Genomic DNA, 27,700 nt, shown 5'->3' with positions numbered 1-27,700 from the left:
GAATGGATCGATTGAAACAGGGCTCGGTGGCATTCCTTTCGTAATTGCGCTGAAGTGTCAAGGGCGTCGGTGGAAATTTGACCGAGGGAAATCAGCTTCCTGGTGGAAGCACGACTGGCCTCGCTTCGCCCTATACCACGTAAAAAGGCCTGAAACCGTTTTGGACTGTCAACCGGAAACTGCGCCGTTTTAGCTGTTTGTTACAGCTTTAGCTTATTTCTACCGGAAACTGCTCTCTAAAACCCAAACAAACACAGCCAAAGTCGCCGGCTGGCCAGCTTCCTTGTTCCCGTCTTAGAATCGCACGATGCGGACGTCGTCGAAAGGAAGAGGAACTCTACGCCGCCGGGCGTGCATTAGGCCAACTCCAATCTACCAACGCAAACCGACATGGATTTTCTTTTTCTTTTTTGTTTGTGTTTTGATCGGTTAGAGAAGCGGGTCTAGCCTCGTCCGTTCAAATCAGGCCGGTGCGTCAAATAGTCAATTCATTTGGCCAGTTTAGCTGAATTTTACCAATAAACATATTTTTTTGCAAATAAACCAGCGGCCATAGTTCGTGCTGACATATATGCCAACATACATGACAACACGCAAAAAAACACATCTCTCCATAGTTCATGTCGGCACACGTGCTAGTGGCCGGCATACATGTCACCACACAAAAAAAATCACCTCTCTTAGCCGTAGTTCATGCCGACATCTCTCAGCCGTAGTTCATACCGGCACACGTGCCGGCATATAAAAGAACATGTCTCGGCCATAGTTCATTCATCCATCTCGAGCATCTTCTTTTGCTTCTTCTCCAACCAAGCCCTTTTTCTTGGAGACACCTTGCTCAAGTTGACCGTCATGATCTTCACTTCCTCCGCGACCCGCGCGAGCTTCAACTTATTTGCTTTTGTCCGGGCATACCTCTCATGATCTTGAGGAGGGCATGTTGCGTGGCCTTGGCGACGACTACATCATTCTCCGCAACGATGGCCTGGCGCTGCATGGCTTCCGCTAGGGTGGCGACGGCGGCCTCTTTTTCTCCGCTAGGACCTTCCTGCGACCAACCCTCGGCGGCCGTCTCCTTCGATGTGCGCGCCTTCCTCAACTTCTTCTTCGGGCACACGGTGCTAACGGCCACGCCGTTGACCGTGGCGGTTGGGAAGGAGGTGACGACTGGGTTGGGCACGTTGGCCATGATGGGAGGGCGAGAGGTTTTGAGAGAGAGAGAGAGAGAGAGAAACGGGATGGACGTGTCATCAACTGGGGGGAGGGGCGCAAGGGAGGACAAGGGAGGGCGTCAGGGGCGTTCGCTCTGTGTTCATGCGGACACAAACCCGGCCTAAATTTGGTTTATAAATGGATCGCGGCAGACAAAAAAGGGACACCCGTTCGTTTGTGTCGCCGCTTTGAGCCGCATTGGTGTTGGCCTTACTACTAATGAACTGACCAGCAAGCAAGTATAAGTGACCTAAATGCTTTTATATTTCTTTACAGAGGGAGTAGATGCTTCCGTATTACGTATTCTACAAGTAGGCTGTGCCGTAGAGTACACACAGGAGAGAATACGTATGTACGAATGATCACAAGTGCGTCGTACGGGTACAAGTATCACACAGGACCAGGAGCTCCTGGTCCTGGAATACTCCAGTAGATTAACATCCTGAGCCATCCAGGAGCGATTTGAATCCGAGCTTACAAAAATGGTCGTCGAGTGACAGGTGCGAGTCCATCCTTCTTTTGACTGCACTGCAGGGACCGCCGGCGCACCAAGCAAATATTACCATCAATGCCCCCGGCCCTGCCCATTTTAAAAGGGGTGGCCCCACATTTAATCCACCAGCCTGCTAATCCGTCGTTGAATGGTTAGAGTACTAATGACGATTCTCTCTCTCTCTCTCTCTCCCGTCCGTCTCCTCCCCTCCTCTGCCGCTTGCTTCCGTCACCAGCACGCCGTACTCTTCCACCTTTCCCCTCCCTCCCTTCCTTCCTCGCGTCCGTCGTTTCTTTTCCTCCGTCTGCCCGTCGGCGTCATCCTCGGCACCCGAATCCCGCAACCAAATTTCGAACTCGCCACCGGCCAAAAAAGGATTCCACTTCCACGGGATCGAAAGCAACAGCCTCGATCCATACATCCACCCAGCTTTTCTCAAAGCGCAAGGGGGTTAAAACCCTAGCTGGATTGGGCGGAGGGGCCCTTCCGCCATTTGTCCGCTGCTAGAGTAGTTGCGTGCTCCAGAGGCTTCCAGTCAGTTCGTGTTCGTGGGGCGGCGGCGGCGGATTGCGTGGGGAGCCCGGCTCTCCGGCGATCCTGGGAGCCGCGCATGAGGTGAGGATCCCTGCTGCTCCTGTGTCAGTTCATGCTGGGGGATTTGCAGGTTCGGATTTGGGAGCAGACAAAAGTTACATGGCTTGTCTTCCTGACGTAAAGTTTGTTCCTTTCAAGTCTCAGCGACTGTGTTTTTCAGTTAGTTAGTTGGTTGGGCTGTATTGTCAGTTCGTTACAGAACATATCCAATCACGTTTTTAAGAGGTTGTCTCCTATTATCTGCTGCCGGTAACAAATTTGTATTCTTCCACATAAATCAGCACGGGTTTTGTCATAGCTTACCTTGAATCTGGTATGTTGCACCAGTTAGCAATTTTTAGCCGGAAGGCTGTCTCTTTGTATTGTTCCAAAATTTGTGTGACTCAATTGACCTACCTATCCATAGCAGCTCTAATTGTAAAGCTTAGCTACTCCTTTTCCTTGCTTTGATCTTGCTTCTAACTCTTGAACTCACTGGATGATGCCAATTTAGTTAGTTTCGATGAGCTAGGTACTTGGATTTGTGGAATTCGCTTCCTTGTTAAGTTGTTGTGACGTGCTTCTACAATCTCAGCTTTGCGAATGAAAAATAAACATCAATTTGAGCTAGTATTTGAGAAAATTTGAGCTATTTTATATTCAAGGAACACCAGCTTTGCTGCACCTCGTTTCATATAGCCTTGAGGCAAGTGGTTTGCACCATGAGACATGGCTAATATATCATCAGTTAGCACCTTCATATGTTTTACTGATACTACAACTTTATATAGTTTCGCACTGAAAATATATATTCTTGTTCTGTTCTGTGTCAGAGTTCCGCAGATGACAAGGGTCATCCATGACTCGGGAGAAGGCATGCAGAAAGGAGTTGCACTTGACATTGTATCGTCTGATGTTAACTTCCCCAAGGGCCACTTTCCGGACTACAGGATTGGGCCAAACAACCAAATCATTGACCCAGAGGAGACGCACGAGGTTGTGCCTTTGAAGGAGATTGTTGCGAAAGAAACAACACAACTGCTAGAGCAGCGAAAGCGGCTGTCAGTGCGTGATCTCAGGGAGAAGTTTGAGAAGGGTCTGTCTGGTGCCTCCAAGTTGTCTGAAGAGGTAAGCTAATCAGTCCAAGCACTTCATCTTGTTCTGACTTTTATCAACAATGTGAGTATATAAGGAGCTCCAACGACGCATATATGAAAGTTGTTGTAATTAGCTGTAGATTGTTCACACAAGGCATGGTTCCCTGGTTAGAATTTCACATGCTTTCTTATATAAAGAATGATGTGGCATGTCACCTGGATACGGATAAACATATTTTCGAGTTAGTGAAACTACTATACCTGATAACTTATCTGTCAGTGACCATATTGTGGAGTTGTTATCAGAGTCAGTGTCCCTAGAGCGTGCCTCCAGAGCTCACATTTATTGATCCACTCATTGTTGAACTCACAGTCATACTTCATTTATAGCATACCTCTCTTTCCTGAATATTCTTCCTTTTCAAAGGAGCATATAAATCCGCTTCAAATTGATATGTATATGGGTTCCATGGGGCTTTGCTAAATAGGATAAATATCACATTCTACCTAAAAAGCACGGACACGGGGACTGAAAGACGGGGATACGCATGCGGGGACACGGGATACGGCATTTTTCAAAAACAGTCATTCGGGGATACGGTGGGTATATATATAATAAAATAAAAAGTATGCCATGTAATTTTGAGTTACAGCAAAAAAATAATGAGAAACTGAGATAAGATAAAAATATTGCCCCATACGGGGATGCAGGTGTAAGCTTCTCAGCTTCTCATCATAAACTCAGAGGATACTCAGGGACTACAACACCAGGACTAGGCTGCCCTTCACTCTCACCAACAGATATTGGCTAGTGTCGGCGGCGCTCCCAGACGCCATTGCTACCTAACGGCAAGCAGCAACCATTCAACACTCAACCCTTCAACGGCAGGACAAGGATTCAATAATTCATGCTAGCAGAAGCAGCACAGCATGGGGTAGCAAGCAGCCAAGCAGCAGCATCCAACAGCTCAATGGAAGAAAATCGACTCACAGAGATGAAGAGGTTGAGGTGAGGACTGAGGAGAGGCTGCTGCGCTTGGGTTACCTGCCGTCGGGAGGAGAGGCTGCTGGGGCCTGGTGGCAGGGGTCTCCGGTCGATTCCAGGCGGAGGCGGCGGCGGCGACGTGTTCCTTGCTGCCTCGGAGCAGCTCGTTTGTTTTGTGAAGATTCGAGAGTGTGCGTGTGACCCAGGGTTTCTAGTGGGCCGAGCCGTGTCCCCAGCGTGTATCATGCCCGTGTCCCAGCCGTGTCCATGTTTTTTTTTGTTTTTTTAATTCGCAAATCATGGGATACTGCGGGATACGCGAATCTGACGTATCCCAGCGTGCCGCCGTATCCCGCCGTACTGGAACGGCAAATCGGCAGTTTCTGCCGTATCGGTGCTTGCTAGCATTCTACTCTTAGTAACTTCCTTGCATTGAAATTCTATTTTAAAGTTGTTGCTTCATGTTTCAGGCTAAGCGGCGAGAAGCAGCTTCACTGGACAGGCAGGTTCTTCTGAAGAAGCTCAGAGATGTTCTAGACACGCTGAAAGGCCGTGTGGCTGGTCGAAACAGAGATGATGCTGATGAAGCTATCTCGCTGGTTAATCTCGTCTTTAGACTGCCAATATTTGTCTTCTATTATAAGCTACTTTTAATTTGATTGAATTTTTCTTAATTGAAAGTACGAGTTAAGTCAGTTTCACCCGTGTATGATCTATGTAAGCTAGCATCCTGCAAACAGCTTAACTTTTTTCTTGTACACGTTATTAGGTACCAATTGCCAACCTTGATTGTGCTTTTTCGTTATTTGCTTCACATAATAGTTTGTACATGATGCTTTGAGCGTTTTAAAACTGCTCAAATTTGAAAGGTTGTTAATTAATGTTCTGAAAAGCAGTACTAATAAATTTTGGTTGCACATTTTTGGATTTAAGCTTATCAGTCTAAGTAGGCACATAAAATAAGAAATCCATCATATTTCATATTTATTAACTATGATTCTTCTTTATCTCCAGTTGTGATGTTTTCTTTTTATCTCATATTACCTTTGTTCCAAAAACTGTAAGTGATTATGACTAGTTATGTTCTATCAGGTGGAAGCACTAGCAGTTCAACTTACTCAAAGAGAAGGTGAATTAATTTATGAGAAGGCTGAAGTAAAAAAGTTGGCTAGCTTCCTCAAGCAGGTTTACCCCATTTCTTAATTATCGAATTTGTTATTCATGCCTGTTTAAAATTTGTAACATCAGATCCGAGAGCCGAAAAATGCTTGAGGCTTCATAATTTTATTAATTGTCATTACATTAGGAAATGTATATTGTAACATGCTGATACTGTAGACCTTGTTCAAGTAGAATGTGGTAAGGCTTTTGTTTTATAAGACTGATAACTCATAATTTCATATATGAAAAGTAAATTTGTCCGTAGATCCTGGTGGTTGCAGTGAGAGTAAAACCAGAGGCCTAGGAGTGCCTGGCTTGTTTGCAGAATGCTCTCGTCTTTTCTGGAAAACTTGGCACAATGGCCTAACTCAACCTTAATGTTTACGAGAATTAGATTGTCTTTTGAGCCATTTTGTATCTCTAAAACTACAACACGAAATCTTTTGGGCAAATTATCCTGTGTCCTTTTGTCTTTATTTTTTATATTCTTGATAACCAAAGGCTATACTTTGTCGTATAATATACCGTGTGCTGTTCAAGAGGTCGTGTTGTGCCTAACTTAAGAAAAGCAGTCCTAGTTTTCAGTCACGAGCCACATTCAATTTTCGTATAATTTAGTATGTGCGATGTTTCACAACAATCTTCTGAATGCCTATTAAGATATCAGCATTTACTAGCATTACAATAACACCATTTGGTTACACCTGAATAACGAAGTTACCATTCTCCTCTATATCGTAGGCTACTGAAGATGCCCGAAAGGTAGCTGAAGAGGAAAGAGCTCTTGCACTCGCTGAAATTGAAAAATCTAGAGCTGCAATAGAAAAAGTTGAGAAAGCGTTGCAGGAGCAGGATTCAGCATCAAGTAGCAGAGAGAAGGAGGTGCTTCCTCAATTAATGATGAGCTTGGATATTTCTATACTGTTATTGAATTTCCTCTTATGTAGTCGGTGATGCAAATGCACTGACATGATTCTTTTGATTTGAGTAATTGCTACATTTTTTACTTAAAATTTTAGCTTTTTTCCTGATCAGGAGATAGAGGAACTTAGGAAAGAGATTCGAGAGGCTAGACGAATAAAAATGCTACACCAGCCAAGCAAGGTTTGTTTTGCATCATTGGTTCATTGTTCTATTCATGGAGTTATAGTTTTCGTGTTTATGTGAATCTTTGATGATACTTCCTCTTTTCCATTTGCCTTTCTTCTGTCAAGTTCAAATAGTTCCTTTTTTAGTCCTAACTCCTTTTTTTACAAATTGGCATGTCTTTTTTCTCAATGCTATATCTCTGCTTCTTATACTTTCATGTATCTTGTAATCGAGTGAAGCATATTGTGGTAATTTGCCCCTCATGTATTTACTAACAGTTGTCATGCAAAATATCGTAGGTAATGGACATGCAGTTTGAGCTTCAGGGACTGCGTACACTCATATCCGAAAAAACACAGCTTTGCAATCAGTTAAAGAAAGAGGTAATTCCTGTTAGGACAAGCTCCATATTATTTAAATTGTAATTTGAGTAATGTCGAGCTATGGGAATCACCACTCACTTTTATATTCAGCTTGCCATGATCAAGAGGCTTGAGCAAGATAGCTCTAAACTCTTTGAGCTTGAAGGTTCCGATACTCTTGGATCACAGTTCTGTATTGTCCCTCGAGTTGATGGTGCTCCAGACATCTCAAGCTGTCCAGCTCAGTGGTACCGTGTAATTTCTGGAGGCAACAGAGAGCTCATATCAGGTATGTAATCTGATAAATAGTTCCCAGAGCTTGCTAGACATCTTCCATGAGCATTGAAAGGAACAGACTCATCCGGCAAAAATCTCTGCATTAGACTATGTTTCATGAGAACATCTAATACCTTTTTGGATCATTGTTTTCCTTTATTTATATGTTAATGTATTTAATTTTCTGCTGCAGGTGCAACGAGACTTACTTATGCTCCAGAGCCATTTGATGTTGGCCAATTGTTGCAAGCAGAGATAATTTTGAAAGCAGATAAAGTTACGGTTCAGACAGATGGCCCTATAAATCATGGTTAGGCATTTCCGCACTTCTCTTTTAACATCTGTTATCTGCCGAATTATGGGGGAAATAACTGATGTATGTGGATAGATTTGTTTCTTCCAGAAAAGAACTGAACTGTTGTGTTGCTTTCTTTGTTATATATAAAGCATTAGCAACTTCCACACATCCCAGACCCGATATTTACTATTCCAACTTGTGCCAGTCATCCTCTTCCTACATTTGAGCCTTACACTGATTTTCTTCCTTTGGTAGACCTTAATAACACTATCTATTTTGACCTGACAAGGCATAAACGCCATTTGATTTGTGTTGTGGTATTTTATAAATTAGCCTCATGCTACAATTTGCCAATGGCCCTGCTTGTTTAACTGCATTTTGCCACACATTCTTATAACAATAGTCATTGATATTGGATATAAGCTCGTGTTAATGGCTGACTCTGTTGTGTACTTTGAACAGCTTCAGGATTGGAACGTTATGTGGAATCTCTAATGAAAAGGGCGGATATTGAGTTCAATGTATGTATAAACTTCTTTGCCTATAGGATACCAGTAATCCAGTATAAAACTTCTTCAAAACACTTTACCTGTGATGATTCTACTGCCTTAACATTGGACCAGCTATAAAAAGCACAATCTTGTTATTTTGTGCTAGGAAATATCAGTGCGTTTGAATGATTACTGGATATAAATTAATTGGGGTTTGCATCTGTGCTGCTTTGTAGGTGGTAGTCACCCAAATGAATGGGAATGACTACGCATCAAAATCCGTCCATGTATTTCATATTGGAAAGCTGAGAGTGAAGCTTCGGAAAGGAAGGTCTACAAAAGCAAGGGAGTCATATTCCACCACGATGAAGGTAAAGTGAAATCACATTCACAGTGCGTATGTAACAGAAGTGATGTCTACTCAGTTGTAATGTTTTGTTTCCTAAACGTGCTGTGTTAGGTTGTAGCAGTAAATCTGCTTACACTATATTTAATAATTATGCTTGCCAGTTTACAACAACAATATAGGGCCTGACCTTCTAGGTCTCCTGATAATATTTCGGAAACAAACAATGGTTCCATATAAGTCCGCAGAAACTTAATAATGTTCTCTGATCATTAGCCCTGTCATGTTTAGAACTTAAGGATCATTGAATATGCAAACAATTCGATCGGTATTAGCGAAAAGTTTCCGTATATTTTGAGGTTATTTTCTGACGATCCATCTTGTTCTCTTGGGCAATCTTCAGTTGTGTGGAAGCCGAGGTGGTGGTAATGCTGCGGCCTGTGCAGTCTTCTGGCAAACTAGGAAGGGCCTATCCTACACTCTAGCTTTCGAGACGGACAGGGATAGGAATGCCGCGATTATGCTTGCTCGGAAATTTGCTTCCAGTTGCAACGTGAGTGTAATTGTGCTCAAGAATTTGCGTCATTTATAAGAACTTGTGAAGCAATATGTTTACACCTTTCATCTACTGAATGCAGGTTGTTCTCGCTGGACCAGGCGATCAAGTCCACGGTGGCGGCTGATAAAGTAACCGTGCCCGGTTTGACGGCGCTGCATATATTATTAGGTTGTGAATTTGGGTGCTTGTGTATTCATATTTGTGAGAGTAGGAGGTTGATCAAGTCCATGAGGTTTTCCCCTTTCGACACGTCCTGTGAAGGCAATCTTTTTATTTGCCTGCCTGCAGCTGTTAGCAAATGCTCTAAAGATGTGCAGCACACGCCGATTGTATCTTGTGTATTTACATATTTGCAACATTTGAGAGAGAAAAAGGAAGGAGGCTTTTTAGTGTAGTGCCCAGGGGATTTCCTTGAGTTATCAAGAAATGTACAGATGAGAGAACCTTTTCATCTACTATGTAATTCTTGTCCTTGCCGCGAGTATAATTAATGACTGATGATTTTTTGTTGGTAGCTTGATACTGTTTGCAGCAACCCTATATTTTAGTTCCAATTTTCTCCTCGTCCGTGGATAGGGGCCGTTCGCGGAAACGGATGCGAGAAGCGGCTATCCAACGTTGCCCGCATATATTTCAAACACTTTGGCAACAAATCGGATGAAATTCATTCAAACACAACGGATTTCATACAAATTGGACGACAGTCATGCAAACATGGCGGATTTGACGTCATTCATGCAAACATGGCGGATTTTCGTTAGATTTTGAACATTTAGACAAAAAAACCGTTCCGACCCGACCCTAAACCTATCTTAAGGCGATGGCTAGCGTCCAAGCCCTTGTCGACCTCCATCCGCCGTCTCCATGAGCACTGGCGATAAGACTGATGAAGTGAAGCTGCGAACACCGGTTAGAAAGAGTAGAACACACGAGACAGACCGACCCACATGGGACACAAGGCCCTGCCGTCTCCCGTGCCCTACTCATCCTTGACGAGTCCGCCGTCTCCCGTGCCCTACTCATCCTTGGACGAGTTCGCGCTTTGTCTATCGCCGGTGGACGTCCACGATGGAAATGGTGGCGCCCGCGCTGTCGTCGTCCACCGGGCCGCCTAATAGTTCGTAGGAGGCGCAGCTCGCGTTGTTCTCATCCGCGATCGCCTGTAGTTGCGCGTCCGCAGCGCCGCTTCCTGGCGAGCGGCGGCTTGAGCACGGACAGCTTCGTAGATCGCACGCTACTCGGCGACGAAGTTGGGGTTCACCGCGGCCATGGCCGCCACGGCCTCCTCGCTCGCGTGCTCGTCGTCGATCTAACCCTCCGCCAGCCAGTGCTGCTCTAGGAGGAACAGCGATACAACATGTTCCTGCGTATGCTAGAATGTTGACATAGGCGCCGACACAGGCTGCTCCCCCGTCATGGCGGCGTTGTTGTGCGCCTGTGCCTGCTCCATGGTGAAGCCGGCGTGCACAGGCGCGGGCTTCGGTGCGATGTCCTCGGAGCCCGTCTCCATTGTAGGGTCGTCCTCATCCTCGGAGACCTCGGACGAGTTGGCCGACATGCCGGCCTCGATCTTCCTGGCACGATGGCTCTGCTAGGCGGCCGCAAGGGCGGCTACCTCGTGCTTCATCTCCGTGGAAAAGGTCTCCCACAAAGCGTTGCCTGCCTGTAGTCATGGCGGATGCGGTGCAAGGGAAGAGGATTTGGAGCGGCTTGTGTTGTCGTGGAGTTAGCCGCGTGTGGCCACCTTTAAATAGCGGATACCGATGGGGCCTGGCTTCCTAGTGTGTCTATGCGCGAGGCTGGAGTGGGTTTCTCGGCCGGCGAGCCTGTTTAATGGTGGCATACAGACAGACGGGGCATTGATGAACGGGCGTGGTAGATATCCATCCCGTCTCGTCCAGTAACGCGTCTCTAGCATTGAACAGGAGCAGGCACCGGGGACGCGTCGTGGCCGACACCCTCGGCCAGCGCACAACTTCAAAGGCGGAGCCGGTGAGAGGTCACGTCGGCTTTGGGACGGCTTCAATGTGGAGCGGTCGCTGTACAATGGCATGAATGCAGGCATCTGGCGCCAGGAGGGAACGCGCGCGGGCGAGAGAGGATTGTTTTTGGGTGGGTCAGGGTGATTAGAAGCGGGCGGAAGTGCTGTCCGGCCACCCGCAAGTCTCCTATATTTGTCTTTGGTTTGCGGGAGAAAGTGCGTCCGGAGCGCCATGCAGACCAACACAGAAGTGGCAAAAACGATAAATTTGACCTGTGGACAAAACAATATCACAAAATGAAACGTTGATGAAAAAGTTTCACCCGGCTGACCCTTTTGTGTAGCGCCCGACAGCTATGCGCCACACTACACTGTGCAGCGCCTGGCTCTCAGGCGCTACATGCCTGGCCAGCGTCGCACCCTAGGCTGCCTGAAAAATGCTAAGTCAGTGTGTAACGTTTGAGAGTTAGGCGCTACACTATATAGTGTAGCGCTAGTGGCTGCACTATTTGCCACGGGGTGCGACGATGACCAGGCATGTCGCGCTTGCCAGTCAGGCGCTGCACAGTATAGTATGACGCTTAGCTGTCGTGCGCTACACAAAACGGTCAGCTAGGTGAAAAAATTTCGTCAACGGTTTATTTTGTGATATTGTTTTGTCCACGTATCATAACATTGAATTTTTGCCTACAGAAGCGCGTTTGATGAGACAACATGTCCGGACCACGCGCTCTCAACGGTTGCGGGCGAATTGACGGTGGAGATGCCATAATAATAGCAGGTGACATTAGCATTTTTTGAACCATCCTTGTTAGCGTCACCTGCTATTATCAATATATATTCATGCAGAGAAGTTAGTCACTGTCATCACTAATTCTCTATACTGTATTTTTTTTCTTCGTTGCCGAATGTAAACCCCCCTGCTTGTTACCGTCTGTATACTACTCTCTTCTTTTCGGTTTATAAGGCTCAATTCAAAAATCTCACCAACCAAAGTAGATGGTGAGTGATGGAATACTTTTCGTAATTTGCAAAAGCACTCAATTAATACTCTTGTTTTCCTCAAACAAATGTGTTTATCAATGTATTAATTGCAATGCATGCATGCATAAAATACATGTATTGATCAATTTTCTCTTAATACTTGCATGCAATGATTGAATGCACCTTGGAATCTGAACTTGTGATGGGGAACAACCAAATTGAGCCTTATAAAATGAAAAAACTGAAATTTTAAGATAAACCCTATAAACCGGAAAGTAGGGAGTATAAACAACAAGGGCAAAAGACTGCACAGCTATCTGCAAGCACGCTCTGACAACCTTGTTTTATATACGTACTACTAGTACACTATATCTCTAATTCGTAGCCGTTGACGGGTCAAACCAAGCGAGTCTCAACAACGCGACGGATTTTCTGCGAGACGTTCAAAATCCACGTGAGAATTTCTTCTCGAAAAGAAAAAACATATCCATTTGAGAAAGGATAGAGTTTACAAATCCACGTTGAGGGGGTGACAACGGTAGTACCAGTACTAGTACAGGACAGCGCATAGGCCGCTGCAACGTACGGATCTCGCTCCGAGACGCTCTTCACATGCAAACGGAACGCAAGGCAATCCAATCCAAGGTTATCTTCAATCCGAAAGCCACTACGACCACGGAGCTCTTGTCAGTGCGGGGCTGGACCGCTGGACCATGGGCTCACATGCCTTTCAGCCGGGCATCTTGTACTGCGGTAGCACTTGCTCGTTGGAGTAAATGAAGTTTTCAAACTCTTTTACCAACTGACCATGATTCATGGTCCTCTCAATCTGGCCTCGTGTGTGTTGGGTGCAATTTCCAACAAAAGTGATGTAAAAATATACTACCTCTTTTTGAAAATATTTGTCGAAGAAATGAATAAAAATAGATATATCTATAATTAAAATACATCTACTTCTCCGACAAGTATTTTCACACAGAGGGACTAGTTAATTCCGTATGTAACCAGATGTTTGTGTCGCTGCGACACCTTTTACAAGGTTTCAAATTCAGTGTTGCGCTCTCATTATGTTTGAGAACTATGTAAATTCCAATCGACATTCAGTGGCGGAGGCAGGATTGCCAAAATACTGATCTTGAGGGGAGGCCGGCTACGAGAGAAAGGCCAAAAAAAATCACCATTTTCCTGTAGATTATACAAGCAAACACAAGATGTTGGGGCGGGTTGGGGTCCCTGATGGCCTCCCCCTGGCTCCGTCACTGTCGACATTACCGGATTTCAGAATTAGGCGGGTTTCAAACTTTGTGCGATGTGCAACTTGTGTGCTCTCCATTGTTTGATCATAAAACGAGTTAAATTTATGAGTGCTATTTGTAGTTCTATTTACTGTAATCAATTTGTGGTCATCTAAACCAGACTCCAAGATAAATTGCAGAATACCTTGATTCAAACCCCATCGTGAACAATGAAAACATGGCAGAAATCGAGCTAAGCCCACAAAAACAGTTGCAACAAACACACCCACATAGAAATTACATTCATTTGATGGTCAACTGCACGTAATTTGAATGTGACGCGAAGTTAAACTCACCCTGGTCCTTTCATCTCGTAATTTGGAGACTATAGCTTTTAAATGCGATAAAACGTGACACAAAATTTAAATCTGGCAAAATGGTCATATAGTCACAAATACTTGCTACACTGTGTCGATACTTGGATACGTATTAGATACGTGATACAGGGATACGTCCCATACATCAATTTTCTATTAACTATGATACGGGGATATGGGGTTACGCCCAATACATCAATATATATTGAAGTGATGAAGTCTTCCAACAAATTCTTTATGTTTGGGAACCAACTGTGGTTGAATGGTTAGGAGGACAACAGTATCTCCTGCCCGTCAGAGTTCAAGTCTCAGACTTGACATTGGTGCTCACATTTTTCTTAATTTATTCCAGATCTTTCGGGGTAGGATGTGCGTGCATGTGTTCATAGGGATGAGTGTATGTTGCGTATGCATGAGGGTCTGCATCTGTACTGTGTTTAAAAAATACTTTATCAGAACAGAATAAATTAGTACAATGGTAAATTCAAATAAAACTAAGAAATGGTTAGATACATCATGCTTACCATGTAAGCAATGGTTTCTCGTATTCAAAATGTATCACAATAGTATCCCACACGTATCAAACATTACTTTTAAAAAGTAAATCAAAGGATACGTATCATGTCATATTAGGGGAGTATCCAAGCAGCATCTGGCTAGATAAGTGTTCTTTCTGAAGTATCCGGGTGACATGGAATACTTGATCAAGAATATAATCCGTGCTAGACATAACCATGGATGCTTCTTGACTCTACAGTGTGTAAATCTTATGAAACTGGATGATATTAATACATCGTAAGGTCGGTGTAGTTCCATACTACACAAATATGAATATATAAACTCAATAGTTGATGCTAGATCCCGAGCTCATCAGCTATCGGATGAAAGTAAATTTAGAAAATATAGCAAATACGATAAGAAGAACCTCAAAATTCAGAAAATATGCTCAGGTTTTGACATCGAGGGAGCTCTAGACAAAAAAAAATCAATGCTAAAAAACCTTAAATTTTGAGCCTTACTCAAAGTTTATTTTTGTCCAGAGTTCCTGCGTTGTCAAAGCGTCGTGAAATTTTCAATTGAAATAAGACCATGTCAATTATTTTCGAACAAAGATTATATCTTTTATGTACCGTGCATCGCGGGAGCAGATGACCCCGAGCATTGTAACGTCGCCCTGTATAGAAACTGCTTTATTCACATGGCTTGAAAAAAAAATCTGACCGTAGAAATGTACAGACCTCACATTTTCGCTTTAGGAAAGAGTTAAAGAATTTGACATTTTCTGCTTCCGGAAAGAGTTAAAGAATTTCATATTTTCGTAAAGAGAGGTTGAATGTTTCCACCTGGTGCCTGGCCTTGGCAGCCCAGAGCACGCAATGGCCAGTGAATGAATGAACCATAAAAAGAAAGAAAACCACACGTCAAAGACATCTTGTGAATCCATGGTACACCCAACACAAAATCTCTCCAATAACAGTGGCCATCAATTTCTTACCATATATCCAACGCGGCTCTGGTGTTACGTGTCCTGCACAACTCGCGCCCCTTTCCAGCTCGGAACCCAGCCGCCCAACGGCTAGTGCCCCCGTTCAATCCCGGCCGTCCGATCCCGCGCCCCGACCGTTGCGATCCGAGCCCTTACCGACCGTTGGAGGGAGCCAGCCGCTCCTCCTCCTCACCCCCGCTCCGCGCAGAGGCCCACGCCGCCGCCCACCCCGACAGCGCCCGTCCCCATCGTTATATCCCTCCGGAACCCAGACCCAGACCCCCAATCCCTCCAAGAACTCCCCCATCACGCCATCGATTGATCCACCCACGGCACGAAAGCGCGAGGCAAAGGTCGATTCATACCTAGGCGAGGCGAGAAGAGTCGAAGGGTCGCCGTAGAGCTCGCCGGAACCCACCGTGGCTGCGCTCGCCGGCGGGGAAGAGGGCTCGCGGGTTGCGCGCTTCTTCTCCTCGGTGCTCTCCGGGATCTTTGGCCAGGGCGAGGAGGGGGACGCGATGGCCGCACGCGCGCACAACGTCGCTGCCGCTCAGCAGCAGAACAGAGGTGCGTGCGCCGACGGGATCCTGCCCTCCCTTTCTCTTCTTCTTCTTCTTCTTCTTTTGGCGTGGTTCGGTTCCCCCTAGTGGATTCTTCGCTGGTTCCTGGTTCTTGTTCTGGTCTCGGGAAAAGATGGGTTCTTGGGGGTGTTCATCTCGGCCCTGAAACCCTGTCTGGCTGGGGTGAATTCTTGATGCGTTTTTGTTTGATTTCTTGGCAAGATTGTGCTTCAAGCTTCCGATCCGTGGCTTTTCTCTGCGATTAATTGTTCAAGATTCCGATCCTCGTTTTTGGTCTGAATTGATTGCTGCTAGAGCAGCTTCAGACGCAAGATTCGACTCTGGTGGCGATTTGATCCGCCTCCTCGCGACGGATCTGACTTCTTCTTGTTTCTGCCGTGCAGCGTTAGGTGGTGTCCCCGCCATGGGCAAGCAGCAGAAGGCGGCCATGGCCGGCAGGCCCGACCCCAAGAACACCCGCCGCGCCCTGGGCGACATCGGCAACGTCGAGGCCAACAACCGGCGCGCCCCCCTGGGCGACATCGCCAACGTCGTCAACGCCCGCGCGGCCGAAGGGTAAGCAGCAAATCTATCCGTTCCAGTACCGATCTCCCCTTCTTCTTCTTCTTGCTATGGAACTCCCGCTTACGTTGCCTTCTTAGAAACAGGAAGCCGCAGCCCCATGAGCCGGTGAACCGCCCCGTCACCAGGAACTTCGGCGCCCAGCTCCTCAAGAACGCGCAGGAGAAAGCAAAGGTACGCACGCACGCATGCCCTCCTCCCTCATCCTGATTTGAATCATATCTGGTCTTGGTGCTGATCGGAGCGTCGCCTGGCTTTGGTTGCTGCAGAATCCGGCGGCGAGGCCTGCGGTGAGGAGGGCTCATCATGTCAAGCCCGCCCCTCCTCCACCGGAGCACGTGATCGAGATCAGCTCCGACTCCGACGTGACCAAGTCGGAGGCCGGCAGCGTCAGCTCCGTCCGCAAGTACTCGAGGAAGAAGGTGGTCACCACCCTCAGCCACGTGCTCTCGGCGCGCTCCAAGGTACGCGCGTTCATCCGTCGACAGTCAAACACTTGCTTGCTTCTTAGACCTGTGCAAGGAGTCTGATTCTGATTCTGATTCCGATCCACCATTGCAATGCCAGTTTGCAGCCGGAATCACAGAAGAGCCAGCGATCCAGGACATCGACAAGCTTGACGGCGACAACCAGCTCGCCGTCGTCGATTACATCGAAGATATCTACAAATTCTACAAAGTCGCCGAGGTAAAAACATGGACTCTCTCAGGCAGTACCGCAGTAGTAGAGTACTAGAGTGTGCAAAAGCATTGTGATCTCCTGCCTGCCTGCCTGGTCTCTGAATCTGAAGGTGTTGTTTCCCTGATCTCTCTGTTGACAGAATGAGTGCCGCGCCAGCGATTACATGGACTCCCAGGAGGAGATCAATGCCAAGATGAGGGGCATCCTCATCGACTGGATCCTGGAAGTGCACCAGAAGTTCGACCTGATGCCCGAGTCGCTGTATCTCACGGTGTATATCATCGACATGTACCTCTCGCTGCAGTCCGTGCTCCGGCGGGAGCTGCAGCTGGTGGGCGTCTCCGCCCTGCTCATCGCCTGCAAGTACGAGGAGATTTGGGCCCCTGAGGTAAGTAAAAAAGCTGAATCCCTCTGCTTTTCTCCACTAACCGGCGTTCGTTCGTTCATTCATCGAGTCCACGTTTCTGATTGCTGGCTGTGTGTGCACGTACGCTTGCAGGTGAATGATTTCATCTTGATCTCCGACAGCGCCTACACCCGGGAGCAGATTCTGAAGATGGAGAAGGCCATCCTGAACAGGCTGGAGTGGAACCTGACGGTGCCCACGCCCTACGTCTTTCTGGTGCGTTTCGCCAAGGCCGCGTCTTCCTCAGATCACAAGAACGACAAGGAGGTAAAAGAAGAACTTCAGATTTTTACATACACAGCATGCAAATTCTTCAGATGTACTTATTTGCCATTTTGCCAAAGCAGTGCGAGTCCGTGTGCTGATTGATGTTTCCCTCGTCTTCCCCTGAATGTGTGTGCAGATGGAGAACACCGTCTTCTTCTTCGCGGAGCTGGCGCTGCTGCAGTACGGTCTCGTGCAGTCCAAGCCCTCCATGGTCGCCGCCGCTGCCGTCTACGCCGCCAGGCTCACCCTGAAGAAGACCCCTCTGTGGACCGACACTCTGAAGCACCACACTGGCTTCACTGAAGCACAGCTGATGTAAGCACGCACGCACGCTACTGAATCCCTCGTAGCTTGAACCTGTGATTTCATTCAGGGGCACTGACTGATTTTGTGTGATGGTTGGATTTCAGGGACGCCGCCAAGATCCTGGTGGCCTCGCACTCCACCGCGCCTGACAGCAAGCTGAAGGTCGTCTACAAGAAGTACTCGAGCGAGAAGCTCGGAGGAGTCGCCCTGCGCCCACCTGCGACCGACTTGTGCAAATGAGCTGCCCGCCTGTTTGTTACTTTGGGTTTGGATTTGGGAGTGCGATTGGAAGGATTGTCTGACATTTCGCCGTGTTGGTTGGTTAAGAAGCTGTTTGCTTGTTGTTTCGTCGCAAGTCAGGCATATTATCCGACTTGTTGACAACTATTATTAGGATTTGTGTGATAAAAATACATCTCTTCTGAATGTTATCTACGACAGTTATTCAATTATTTGAATAATCTTTGATGTCTCTGTCCTTCTGAATTTCCTCCTAAAAATATGGTGTGTGAGATAATCTAACTGTTATTCAAACCTTCTGAATTTGGTGTATGAGATAATCTAACTGTTATTCAAAATCTGAACCACACAGTTGCAGCATAATTTCAAAATCTGAACCACAGTTGTAGAAGTTTGCAATTTACGTGTAGTTTGAAATTTGTTCTTCATAATTTGAACTAGCGTCTGAACTACTCCCTCCGTTCAAAAATAGCCCAAATTATACTAAAGTTAGAGTTGGGTCATCTATTTTGAAAACGGAGGGAGGTAGCTTTGATGTCCAGGCAACTTAAAAAACACTGCTTGGGCGTGCATAGTAAAAAATGATTGTGTTAAATTATTCTGTACCCACCCATCCCAAAACTTTCATTACTGAGGTTCGTGGGAATATACATTGCGAAACTAAGGGATTCACGCCATTTACTCCCTCCGTCCTATAATGTAAGACGTCTTTTCACTCTAGTGTGGTGTCAAAAAAACGTCTTACATTATGGGACGGAGGGAGTAGTTTAGAATGTGGTGCGGTACTTTTGATTGTCTCCATTCAGGGATTCATTTGATGTTTGCATATACGTTGGCTAAAATGTTTTTCCTGAAACTAAGCAGAGCTTTGAACTCTCTGAACTTAACTCGTGTGAGAAGTGAACTCTGCATCTTCAGAGAAAATGATCCGACTCTGACACCTATCTTGTGACAGTACCAAAAAAAAAAGAGTGGGAATCATCACACCATTTACTAAAAAACGCAGAACTAGAAACTTAATCTTATGTGTTGTCAGATGAATCTCAACGCCAGCAGGTAAATCACGCCATTTACTAAAATCTAGATAGTTAATTTAGAATGTGGTGCGGTACTTTTGAGTGTGTTGACTGCCAATAGGCAGCAATGCTTGTCATTGCTTCGCTGCTTAGCTTCCTAGCATTTCTTATTTTCAACTATATGCATACAAGTTATTATCCCTCATATCCCTTGAAGTGTTGAACCATAAGAGGAAAATAGTTAGCGAAGGGAATAGAGTAGTCATATTGCGCGGTTCCGTGATGTGCCGGTAGATCTGGGCCATCCACTTGTTCTGAGATTCGTAAAAATGTATGGCCCATCTAAATGTATAGCACTGATATATTTTTTGTATCTTTATTTTTAGTCAAATCAGTGGCAGCATAATGGACCCCAAAGTACACCTTTTGTCAGGGACACCTTTAGGGTACATCTTTTAGACGCCCACCAACAAGTCAAACTTATTTACATGCAAGCTTGACTTTGAGTTGCTACTGGCCACTTGATCCAGCAAAGTAGGAACTATCACCGATAGAGCCCCATCTAGGGTATTCCGTTTGCACAAATGCTAGCCAGTTTTGTAAAGCTTCCAGTTGGTTATTTTTTTCTTTATTTTTTGATGGGGTTTTCTTTGGTTTTTTCTTTTTCCTTTTCTTATTTTTGCTTTTCATTTTGAATTTAATATTTTATTAAAATTCATGAATATTTTTAAAATTCACAAAGTATTTTAAATTATGTCAAAAAAATTTAAATTATGAACTTTTATAAAAAGTTTGATCTACTTTTGATTTCCCAAATATTTTCGGGTTCACGAACATTTTATGAATACAAAATTTTAAATATTATTTGAGTTCACGAACTTTTTTCGGATCCGCGAACATTTTTCAATACACAAACTTCTTTTAAATTCGTGATTTTTTCCAAATTCGCGTTCTTTTAAATGAAGGATTGTTTTTTGAATTCAAGATTTTTTAAACTGTTTCAATATACTAAAATTTAATCTATTAAAAAAGTAAAATTGTTTTTTTTCCTTAAACTAGTACGTACGACCGAGCGAATAGCTGGGCCATCTCTACTCTCGGGCCTTGAAGGCCGCCGAGGAGGAGGTCTCCCAGAGCAGTGACGGCGACGCTAACCCTACTGGTCGCCGGAGCGAAGCCGAGTGCCGGCGCCCCGCGCCGCCACACCCCATCCCTCCCCACGCCTGCCGGTACCCAACCTGAAGACCTCCGTACAGCACCGTCGTACGATCCCGTCCCGCCTCCTTGGGTGCTCGTCAGTCGTCAGGCAGCACGGGCTCAGGGCGACAGAGGCACCCACATCCACGGCGAGTCGGCGACGGCAGCAGCATCGTGCGTGTTTCAAATTCCGACCCTTCACAGTTTCTGATTTTCCCGGTTGAGAACAGAGGATAATTCTTAAATGTATCGATTGATTTACTGTTGGCTGTTTGCGTTCGTCTACTGGTTCGTTTTGTAGTGTTGAGACTTGGGTAGAACACAGTGGTAGTGGGCAAAAGAAGAGGATCAAGAGAAGAAGTGTTGAATTTTATGCATTTCAGCTTTTGCATTGAACCTTTTTGTATCAACCATCCACTATCATGTCTTGTATTACTGTGAACTTTCATTTCTCATATTGTTCCAACCATAACCTGATTGAATGGTTGCCGCCTGCTTGCTGAAGATGAGCAAAACAGACAACGGCTTCTTATTTTCCATCACAGCCCAGCCAATCATCAACTTGGTAGCAATGCTCGCTGAATATGAGCAAAACACTCTGTTACTTGCTTGAATGTTCATCTGAGTACCGTAAATTCCTTGTGCAGACAAGGTGTTTGGTTAAATGTTTCTCAGATGAACATCAGCCCCTAGGCGCTTTTGGAGTTTGTAGATTGTGTTCTGTTATTTTTTACCTTTTTAGTATCAGAAATGATTTGTTCTTGTCACACTCACAATACAGGCTCGAGCTAAACATAAGAATTTAGTACATCGCTTTAATATATTTTGACCGTCTTGTGCTTTACCATGGAGCAGGTTGAACCACATAAAGAGGTTGTTGCAGACTTGCAGTAGCCGGAAGCGAAGCGCTATGCCGGGGCGAGGGGACGGGAAAAGAAACTGCTCCGAAGGAAGATATTGGGGTTCCCAATGCTTCTCCACGCCCAACGAGATGCGCCAACCTCGGGATGCTTTACTCCTAACCCCACGGCGGTTCCGAGACGGGCATAAAATCGCTTTCTTTCTGTAGGGAGGACGGATGATTCAAGTAAGGGCTGAGAGCAGCCGAAATGAAGTTTAGAGTTGTTTGCAGGAAGGTGTATGATTACGTGAGGTACGATCTGAAAGAGATCGCCTTCCCGTCTTCTCTGCCAGACCCTCCGGGCACCAAGAGGCGCCCCAAACTCACACTTAAAGAAAATGGTGTATCCTCATGGAAGCAACTAGGCTGTATGGGGCTTCCTGGGTCAGGGACATCGGTCCTGAGATCAGGCCCAACGATTACAAGAAGGCCAAAGAGGAATATGAACCCAACAGTGCCGAGGGGGAAACTAAAAGTGGGCCTACTGTGCTTGAGGACCTCGCGGTGGTGGCGAGGGGTGGAGCCGAGACTCTGAAGCCCGTGTTGTGGCGCATATACATGACCCGTGCCTCAACCTACACAAGTGCGGTGAAAAACTATGTGGAGACCTATCAGGAAGGGCTGAAGGATGTCTTGGACGAGAAGGCTACTGGGAAGGGTCACCAGCAAGGCAATGAGCCGAGGAGATCGTCGGCGTTGCCTCCACACCCACAATCATCGTCATGAACTTGTTTCAGTTTGCGGGGAAATGCCATCATTAGGACTCATAGTTTAAAGTTCATATGTACTCTTGTCAGAGTGGACAGCTGTGTAGTCGGGTAGAACAGATAGTGATGCTTATCACATTTCCTAAAAATTTCTTTCATGTGTAGGTCTCTGTTCTTTGCCCGCTGATGAAGGTTATGTGAACTGTATTGTACAATGTTGCTACAGACGTTGTTCTTCGGCTTGTTTCAGTTGATGCTCGGACAAACAAAATGTGATGCTTAGAAAAACAGAAAGAAACCATAGTATGCTAATTAGATCTCTCTTGCCGATTGATTTTCAATCATGCACATGACAAATATCATGGGGGTTTTAGAATGAGCATCCATGTGCAAACTCTAGAATGAGGCCTACCTAGTGAAGTTAGAACTAACGGCCTCACAGGGTCGAGCTAGAAGAGACACGATGAGATCGGTGGCGATTTCAAAGATGAAGACTGAGACACATGCTCGCCCAGTCGGAGGACTCCTACGCCGAAGGACCAGCCGACCAAGGCCTCACAAACACGTCGACGCTAACCGCATCGGTTTGTAGATGGGCCACGCTCACCTCCCGTCATTGTCCTCTAGCCTGTCTAGTGACCCAGGTGTCTGAATAAGGACTAGCTGGACTGAAGTGCTCCAAAATTTGGGGCCCTACCAATTGGGGGTCATGTTTGGTCACACGGGCTGCTTGTTCCTGGTTCTAGGCCTAATTCATCCCGATGTCTGCTATTCTCAAAACTCTTCGTGGTTTACTAGTGAGTACATACCATGAACATTACCATCACAACTTGTTCCTACCGATCGATCGTCGAAGATATATAAGATATATATAGAAAGAGGACCGTAATAACGGCACATGGCGGAGCAGTACTATACCCATACGCACGTTTAGTTATACGAAGACTTGATGTATGGTGGTGAGATAATTACAACTACGGTACCTGTACTATCTGGCACGTAACAAGAAGGTCCTGGCACTCGTGAGTTGCTCCAATATGGTCCTCGTATACGCAGATACGCTCCAAAACAGTCCTCCCGTACGTATCAAGCTACGAACCAGGTTGGACGAGCCCCACGTCATCACGCGGGCTGGTCGACCGCACTGATTCTTAATTTGTAAATCGGCCCCTGCCCACGTGAGTGCGTCCAGTTTGAGCCCAACTGCTCCTTTCGTCTTCATCTCATCCTCCAGGCGACGGCAACGTATGGCGGCGCAGGTGATCGGTAACATCTAGGCGACGAGAGGCGTTCGTACCGGTGGGAGCTCACACGGTGACGACGACACGTCGTCCGCCGTGAATGGCAGCATGTGATCCTATACGGCGGCATGGCGGCGCCCCTGTACCCATGTACGGTAAGAAGATTGGATCACCATGGCTGCATTGGGCATGTTACTACCTCGATTGTCATCTATTTCGTCGTTTTGGTGCGTTTTGTGATACAATTTAAGTGATTTAGGCACACATTTGCTTTGGGTTTACACAGATGATTAGGGTTCGATGTCCAATGGCTAAAATTTGAACTTTTTGTTGGTTTAACAGATGCAGGCACTGATTTCTGTACAATTGAGTTCATCCATGGTGGATCTTTCATGGGCACTGGTGGTAATCTGTCATATCTCAATGGTCGCAAGGTCTGCTATGATTACTGTGACAGTAGTGTTGCTTGTATGGAGATGTTCTATGAATTAGTAGAGAAGGTGGGTTATGAGACTGCAGGAAGAATTCAAATCTATTTGCTGCTGCCTGGGATGCAAATGAATGAAGATGGGCTCAGGTTGATTGCAAGCAATAATGACACAAAATGCATTAACAAGCTAGTTAGAGAAGGGCACAAATACCTGATGTTGTATCTTGTTCATGATGGTGCTTCTGGTGGAGGAGGATGTGATGATGTGTTAGCAAATCCATGTACACAAGCACCTGATGTGATATGTCCTATGAAGAGCAAGATAAATAACAGTGTTGTAGAGGAGCAAAGCACTGTACTTGGTAGGGACAACAGTGCTTCCATGTTAAAGCGTTGGTATTTATATGCTTCGTTTGACAATAGAACCAAGGGAATTCAGGTTAAAACATTTAAAGATGAGCACACATCCACAAAGAAGTGGAGTGTTAAAGCGTTCACTGCCAGATACATTGCTGCAAACTATGTTGACAAGGTCAGAGCAGATGATAAGATTTCTTTGAAGGGTTTAGGAGCAATGGTGCAGGAAGAGTGGAACATGAAGGTTCACAGGCAGAAGCTTTGTAGTTCTAATATATGCTTTGGTAGTTTGGTTGCATTTCTTCATATTCTACTATATGCTTCGTAATTAGTAATTATTTAGCACTAATTTAATTTATTCACATCCAGGGTTGAACTAAGGCAGTGCGAGAACTATTTAAAGATTCAGAGCATAGATATTGTGTGAGACATATCTGGCAGAATTTCACAAAGAACTTTAAAGGAGAAGCGCTAAAGAATCAATTGTGGAGATGTGCTAAAGTTTCCTCCTCCGGTGAAGAATACGAGGCTATGACACAAGTAATATAATTGACCACAACCTCCTTAATGTTAATTTTTTTTACATAGCCAGAAGCTTACTAATTTGTATGGTTTTTGTAATCAGGAGCAGAACATGCAAACTGAGGGTTTATTACAACAACGACCGCCTACTTATGAGGCAGATGCCATTACAACATTAATGGAAGAGGTATCTAATTGATTTCATATTTTTATTACTACCATCTAATTCATGACGGCAAGCTAATTAATTTTCCTAAATTATTATAGACAAATATTGCAAGCCAGATCATAGAACCACCTAATTCAGGCCCTTTACCTCCATCTGCATTTATTAAACAAAATGTCCCAAGCCAACCCCCTGTTCAGCCAACAACTGCAACATCACAGGAAAATGTTCATAGAAAAAGAGAGGTGCTTGCACTGGCTAAACTTAGACTTGCAGCTGAAAAAAGAGAGATTGCAGATCAGGCAAAGTTTGATGCAGCTTTGAACAAGATCAGAGAGGAGGAGCAAAAGATTTTGCAAGCTGCAGAGAAAAGGAAACAAGAGGCAGCAGCAAAAAAGTTAGAGATTGAGGAGAAAAAGAAAGATGTGCTGAGAGAAAAACAGTTGGCAGCTGAAGAAAAAAGAAAAGAAATTGAAGAAAAGAAACTAAAGAGGTTGGTTGAGCAGCAGGAGAAGAAGGCACTTGCAGAGGCCAAAAGGAATGCACTACAAGCTAAAAAGATGCAAGCAGAGGAAGCAAAAAAGGCGAAGGCTGTAGAAAAGAAAAGAATTGCAGATGAAAAGAGAAAGAAAGCTGAAGATTCACTAAGAGCAGAAGAAATGCAATTTTTTATGATGCAAGAGGATGAGCAGGAAAGAATTAGAGGTTGTAAAGATTATCTTGCTCAAGGTGAGAATTCAAGGCAACATGCATGGGAGAAGCAAAATCTGCAGCAAGATACATCCAGGACACAAGATTGGGAAGAGAGAAAGAGACAAGCAGAAGAACGGAACAGAGCACAAGCACAAGCTGCGGAAGGAAATCTCAGGTTGGCAAGTGAGGAGCAAAGGCAGGATGAATGCCAAGCAAAGCAGAGCACTTTGGAGCAGCCACATCAGCCAAAGAGACCTTACTTCAGTCAGGCCAGGACAAATTTTAAGAAAGCAAGAAAAAGTAGCATGTTTGATATATTTAGGAAGTAGAGGATATAAGCATTTGACACACGAAGTGTTATGCGTTTTCTTTTGTTAAGTTACAGAACTTATTTATTTGCTTCCACCAACCTGTTAAATCTTGGTCAGACTAATCATGTAATGATCAGGCAAACCTGTCAAACTGAATGCTTTTGTTAAATGCATGAAACATGTTAGCCCCTGTTCTGTTGTGTTCAACTGCTGCATGTATGAAAACAAATTATTTTGGCATATGATTTCTGCTATTTGTCTGTTCTGTATGAGAACATAGAAACATGCATGGTTTAAATGAAGTTCAGTATGCATTGTACTCAACTAGTGGACTTCCAGCAAAGTAACAAGCTGACAAACTTGCTGCAATTCCCAACAAATTTTATACAGCATTCACAAGATACCAAATTGCATCCAGAAGCTACCAAACTTCATTACATAACATCCCAGTTCACCTTGATTACATAACTGACCATATTTACATAGGATGCAACTTCCCAGCAAAAGGTAGCATACAAATTTCATTACATAGCATGCCAGTTTGGCAATTTTCCTCTTCCACTTGACATAGTGACATCCTAATTCACTACTATAGTACGTAATACAGATTGAGCCGTCGGCCTCGGCAGGCCCAGTGTATCCACGCTGCAGAACCAAGTGTGGAAGCGATGTGTGCACGTAATGACGGTGGGCAGGCCTCCTCGATGCCCAGCTCCGTCGGCTTGACGCGGCACTTCTTCGCGAGGACATCGAGCAGCGCCGCCGGTCTCCAACTGCCGTCGCCAGAGCACGTGGCTGCGCGAGTCTGCAGCAGGTCCATCGCCAGTGTGGGAGCGAGGAGCACATGCCTGGTCTCCGGCCGGAGGCACGACTCGCTGCGGTGCCACACCACCAGCCACCGATAGCACCGCCGGCGCCGCGGATGCGACGCCCAACCTTGCCGCGGCTGACGGGGGAGCCGACGCTTCTGCCCGCGCCGGAAACGGGGCTCTCCATCATGCTATCAAGAGGAGACGAGAGGAATTTGGGATTTAGGTTGGGGAGGGAATGGGGAATTTTGGCCTACCAGTGCGCCGCCCCTCTGGTTTAAGCAGTTCGGCTCGACTAGTCTGCACGCGGTCTGGGCCTCGCGCGTACGAGCGGAGTAGCCAGGTTCGTATGAGATAGGTATACATGACCATTTTGGAGCATATCTGCGTATACGAGGACCGTATTGGAGCAACTGATGAGTGCCAGGACCATCTTGTTACGTGCCAGATAGTACAGGTACCGTAGTTGTAATTATCTCTATGGTGGTTGATGGTCTCTAGCTTAGCTAGTCTAATGGGAACCGGAAATATTTCAATTCGCAAGGAAGTAGGGTAGGTAGCTAGGTCATTAATCATAATCATTATTGTATTTACAAACTATTCTCTGCAGGAAGCAACTTGTTCCACCAATTGCAATAAACATCCAAGTTCATACCCCGCAAAAAAACATCCAAGTTCATCACGGCTACCACACATGTGGATCAAAGCAATTGTTCCAGAGTAAGGCAATGCAATCAATGCGTGCATACATGATACATCAACAGGCATAAAGAGTCATGGTCTTGTTTAAACCAACAAGAACAATGGTGGCATCTAAGGCTGCTCCCCCTAGCGGGGTGGGCTACTCTGTTGTCGCGGCAGACATACTGAGCACGCGCTAAGCCACTTGATCATGCTTAAGGCCACCAGTCAACTAAAGTTCTTTGCTTAGGGATCATCGTGATCAAATTCGGGCACTTTGATCAAGATTCATTTTCCATACATCCGCCAAACTAAAGACCATCCAACTGACCACATGGCTGCTCATATGGACCATTTTACCCAATAAAATAGGTTCAGATGAGTTGTATATGTGTAAATGTTAACATAAATTTGACAAGTGTTTCATGAATTGAAAGTAAATTTTTGTTCGAGCATAAGAAGATTATCTGTGTTCTTCAGTAAACCAAACACTAGGCCAAGTTGTAGAGCAGTTATATTCAACAGCAGGTTAATAAAGAAACAAAAACAAATCGACAATAGCATATTTCGAGTGCTACAAATCAGTCGGAGACGTAAGTTGCATCGAGGACAGCCAATGGGC

General features: G+C 45.4%; 3 protein-coding genes and 1 pseudogene across 4 annotated transcripts; all 4 read left to right on the top strand.

Moving 5' to 3' along the window:
- The first annotated feature begins 1,893 nt into the window (after positions 1 to 1,893).
- LOC123079480 (stomatal closure-related actin-binding protein 1) lies at positions 1,894 to 9,456 on the top strand. The gene is made up of 13 exons (XM_044502256.1): positions 1,894 to 2,320; positions 3,112 to 3,406; positions 4,831 to 4,959; positions 5,453 to 5,545; positions 6,263 to 6,403; positions 6,557 to 6,625; positions 6,910 to 6,993; positions 7,084 to 7,261; positions 7,442 to 7,558; positions 8,009 to 8,067; positions 8,274 to 8,408; positions 8,787 to 8,936; positions 9,022 to 9,456. The coding sequence occupies exons 1-13, from the start codon at positions 2,316 to 2,318 to the stop codon at positions 9,064 to 9,066; spliced, it is 1,500 nt and encodes a 499-aa protein (XP_044358191.1). The 5' UTR covers positions 1,894 to 2,315; the 3' UTR covers positions 9,067 to 9,456.
- A 5,806-nt stretch (positions 9,457 to 15,262) lies between these two features.
- On the top strand, positions 15,263 to 18,259 carry LOC123079479 (cyclin-B1-1). Of its 2 annotated transcripts, none has more exons than XM_044502254.1 (9): positions 15,263 to 15,572; positions 15,970 to 16,141; positions 16,228 to 16,321; positions 16,417 to 16,611; positions 16,715 to 16,834; positions 16,968 to 17,216; positions 17,328 to 17,501; positions 17,638 to 17,816; positions 17,912 to 18,259. In XM_044502254.1, exons 1-9 carry the CDS (start codon positions 15,524 to 15,526, stop codon positions 18,045 to 18,047), a joined length of 1,368 nt encoding a protein of 455 aa, XP_044358189.1. In that variant the 5' UTR covers positions 15,263 to 15,523; the 3' UTR covers positions 18,048 to 18,259. The 2 variants fall into 2 exon arrangements, with proteins under 2 accessions (XP_044358189.1, XP_044358190.1); XM_044502255.1 differs by having other exon boundaries at positions 15,264 to 15,572; positions 16,234 to 16,321.
- Positions 18,260 to 20,152: 1,893 nt separating this feature from the next.
- Positions 20,153 to 22,467, top strand: LOC123074887 (uncharacterized; annotated as a pseudogene).
- A 598-nt stretch (positions 22,468 to 23,065) lies between these two features.
- On the top strand, positions 23,066 to 25,062 carry LOC123074886 (uncharacterized). The gene is made up of 5 exons (XM_044497620.1): positions 23,066 to 23,264; positions 23,452 to 24,180; positions 24,266 to 24,436; positions 24,522 to 24,605; positions 24,686 to 25,062. The coding sequence occupies exons 1-3, from the start codon at positions 23,210 to 23,212 to the stop codon at positions 24,274 to 24,276; spliced, it is 795 nt and encodes a 264-aa protein (XP_044353555.1). The 5' UTR covers positions 23,066 to 23,209; the 3' UTR covers positions 24,277 to 24,436; positions 24,522 to 24,605; positions 24,686 to 25,062.
- The last annotated feature ends 2,638 nt before the right edge of the window (positions 25,063 to 27,700 follow it).

The sequence above is a fragment of the Triticum aestivum genome, chromosome 3D (genome assembly GCF_018294505.1).
Source record: "Triticum aestivum cultivar Chinese Spring chromosome 3D, IWGSC CS RefSeq v2.1, whole genome shotgun sequence".
Taxonomy (NCBI): Eukaryota; Viridiplantae; Streptophyta; class Magnoliopsida; order Poales; family Poaceae; genus Triticum; species Triticum aestivum.
The sequence above is the reverse complement of the archived record's forward strand: the minus strand, read 5'-3'. Positions and strand labels throughout refer to the sequence as shown.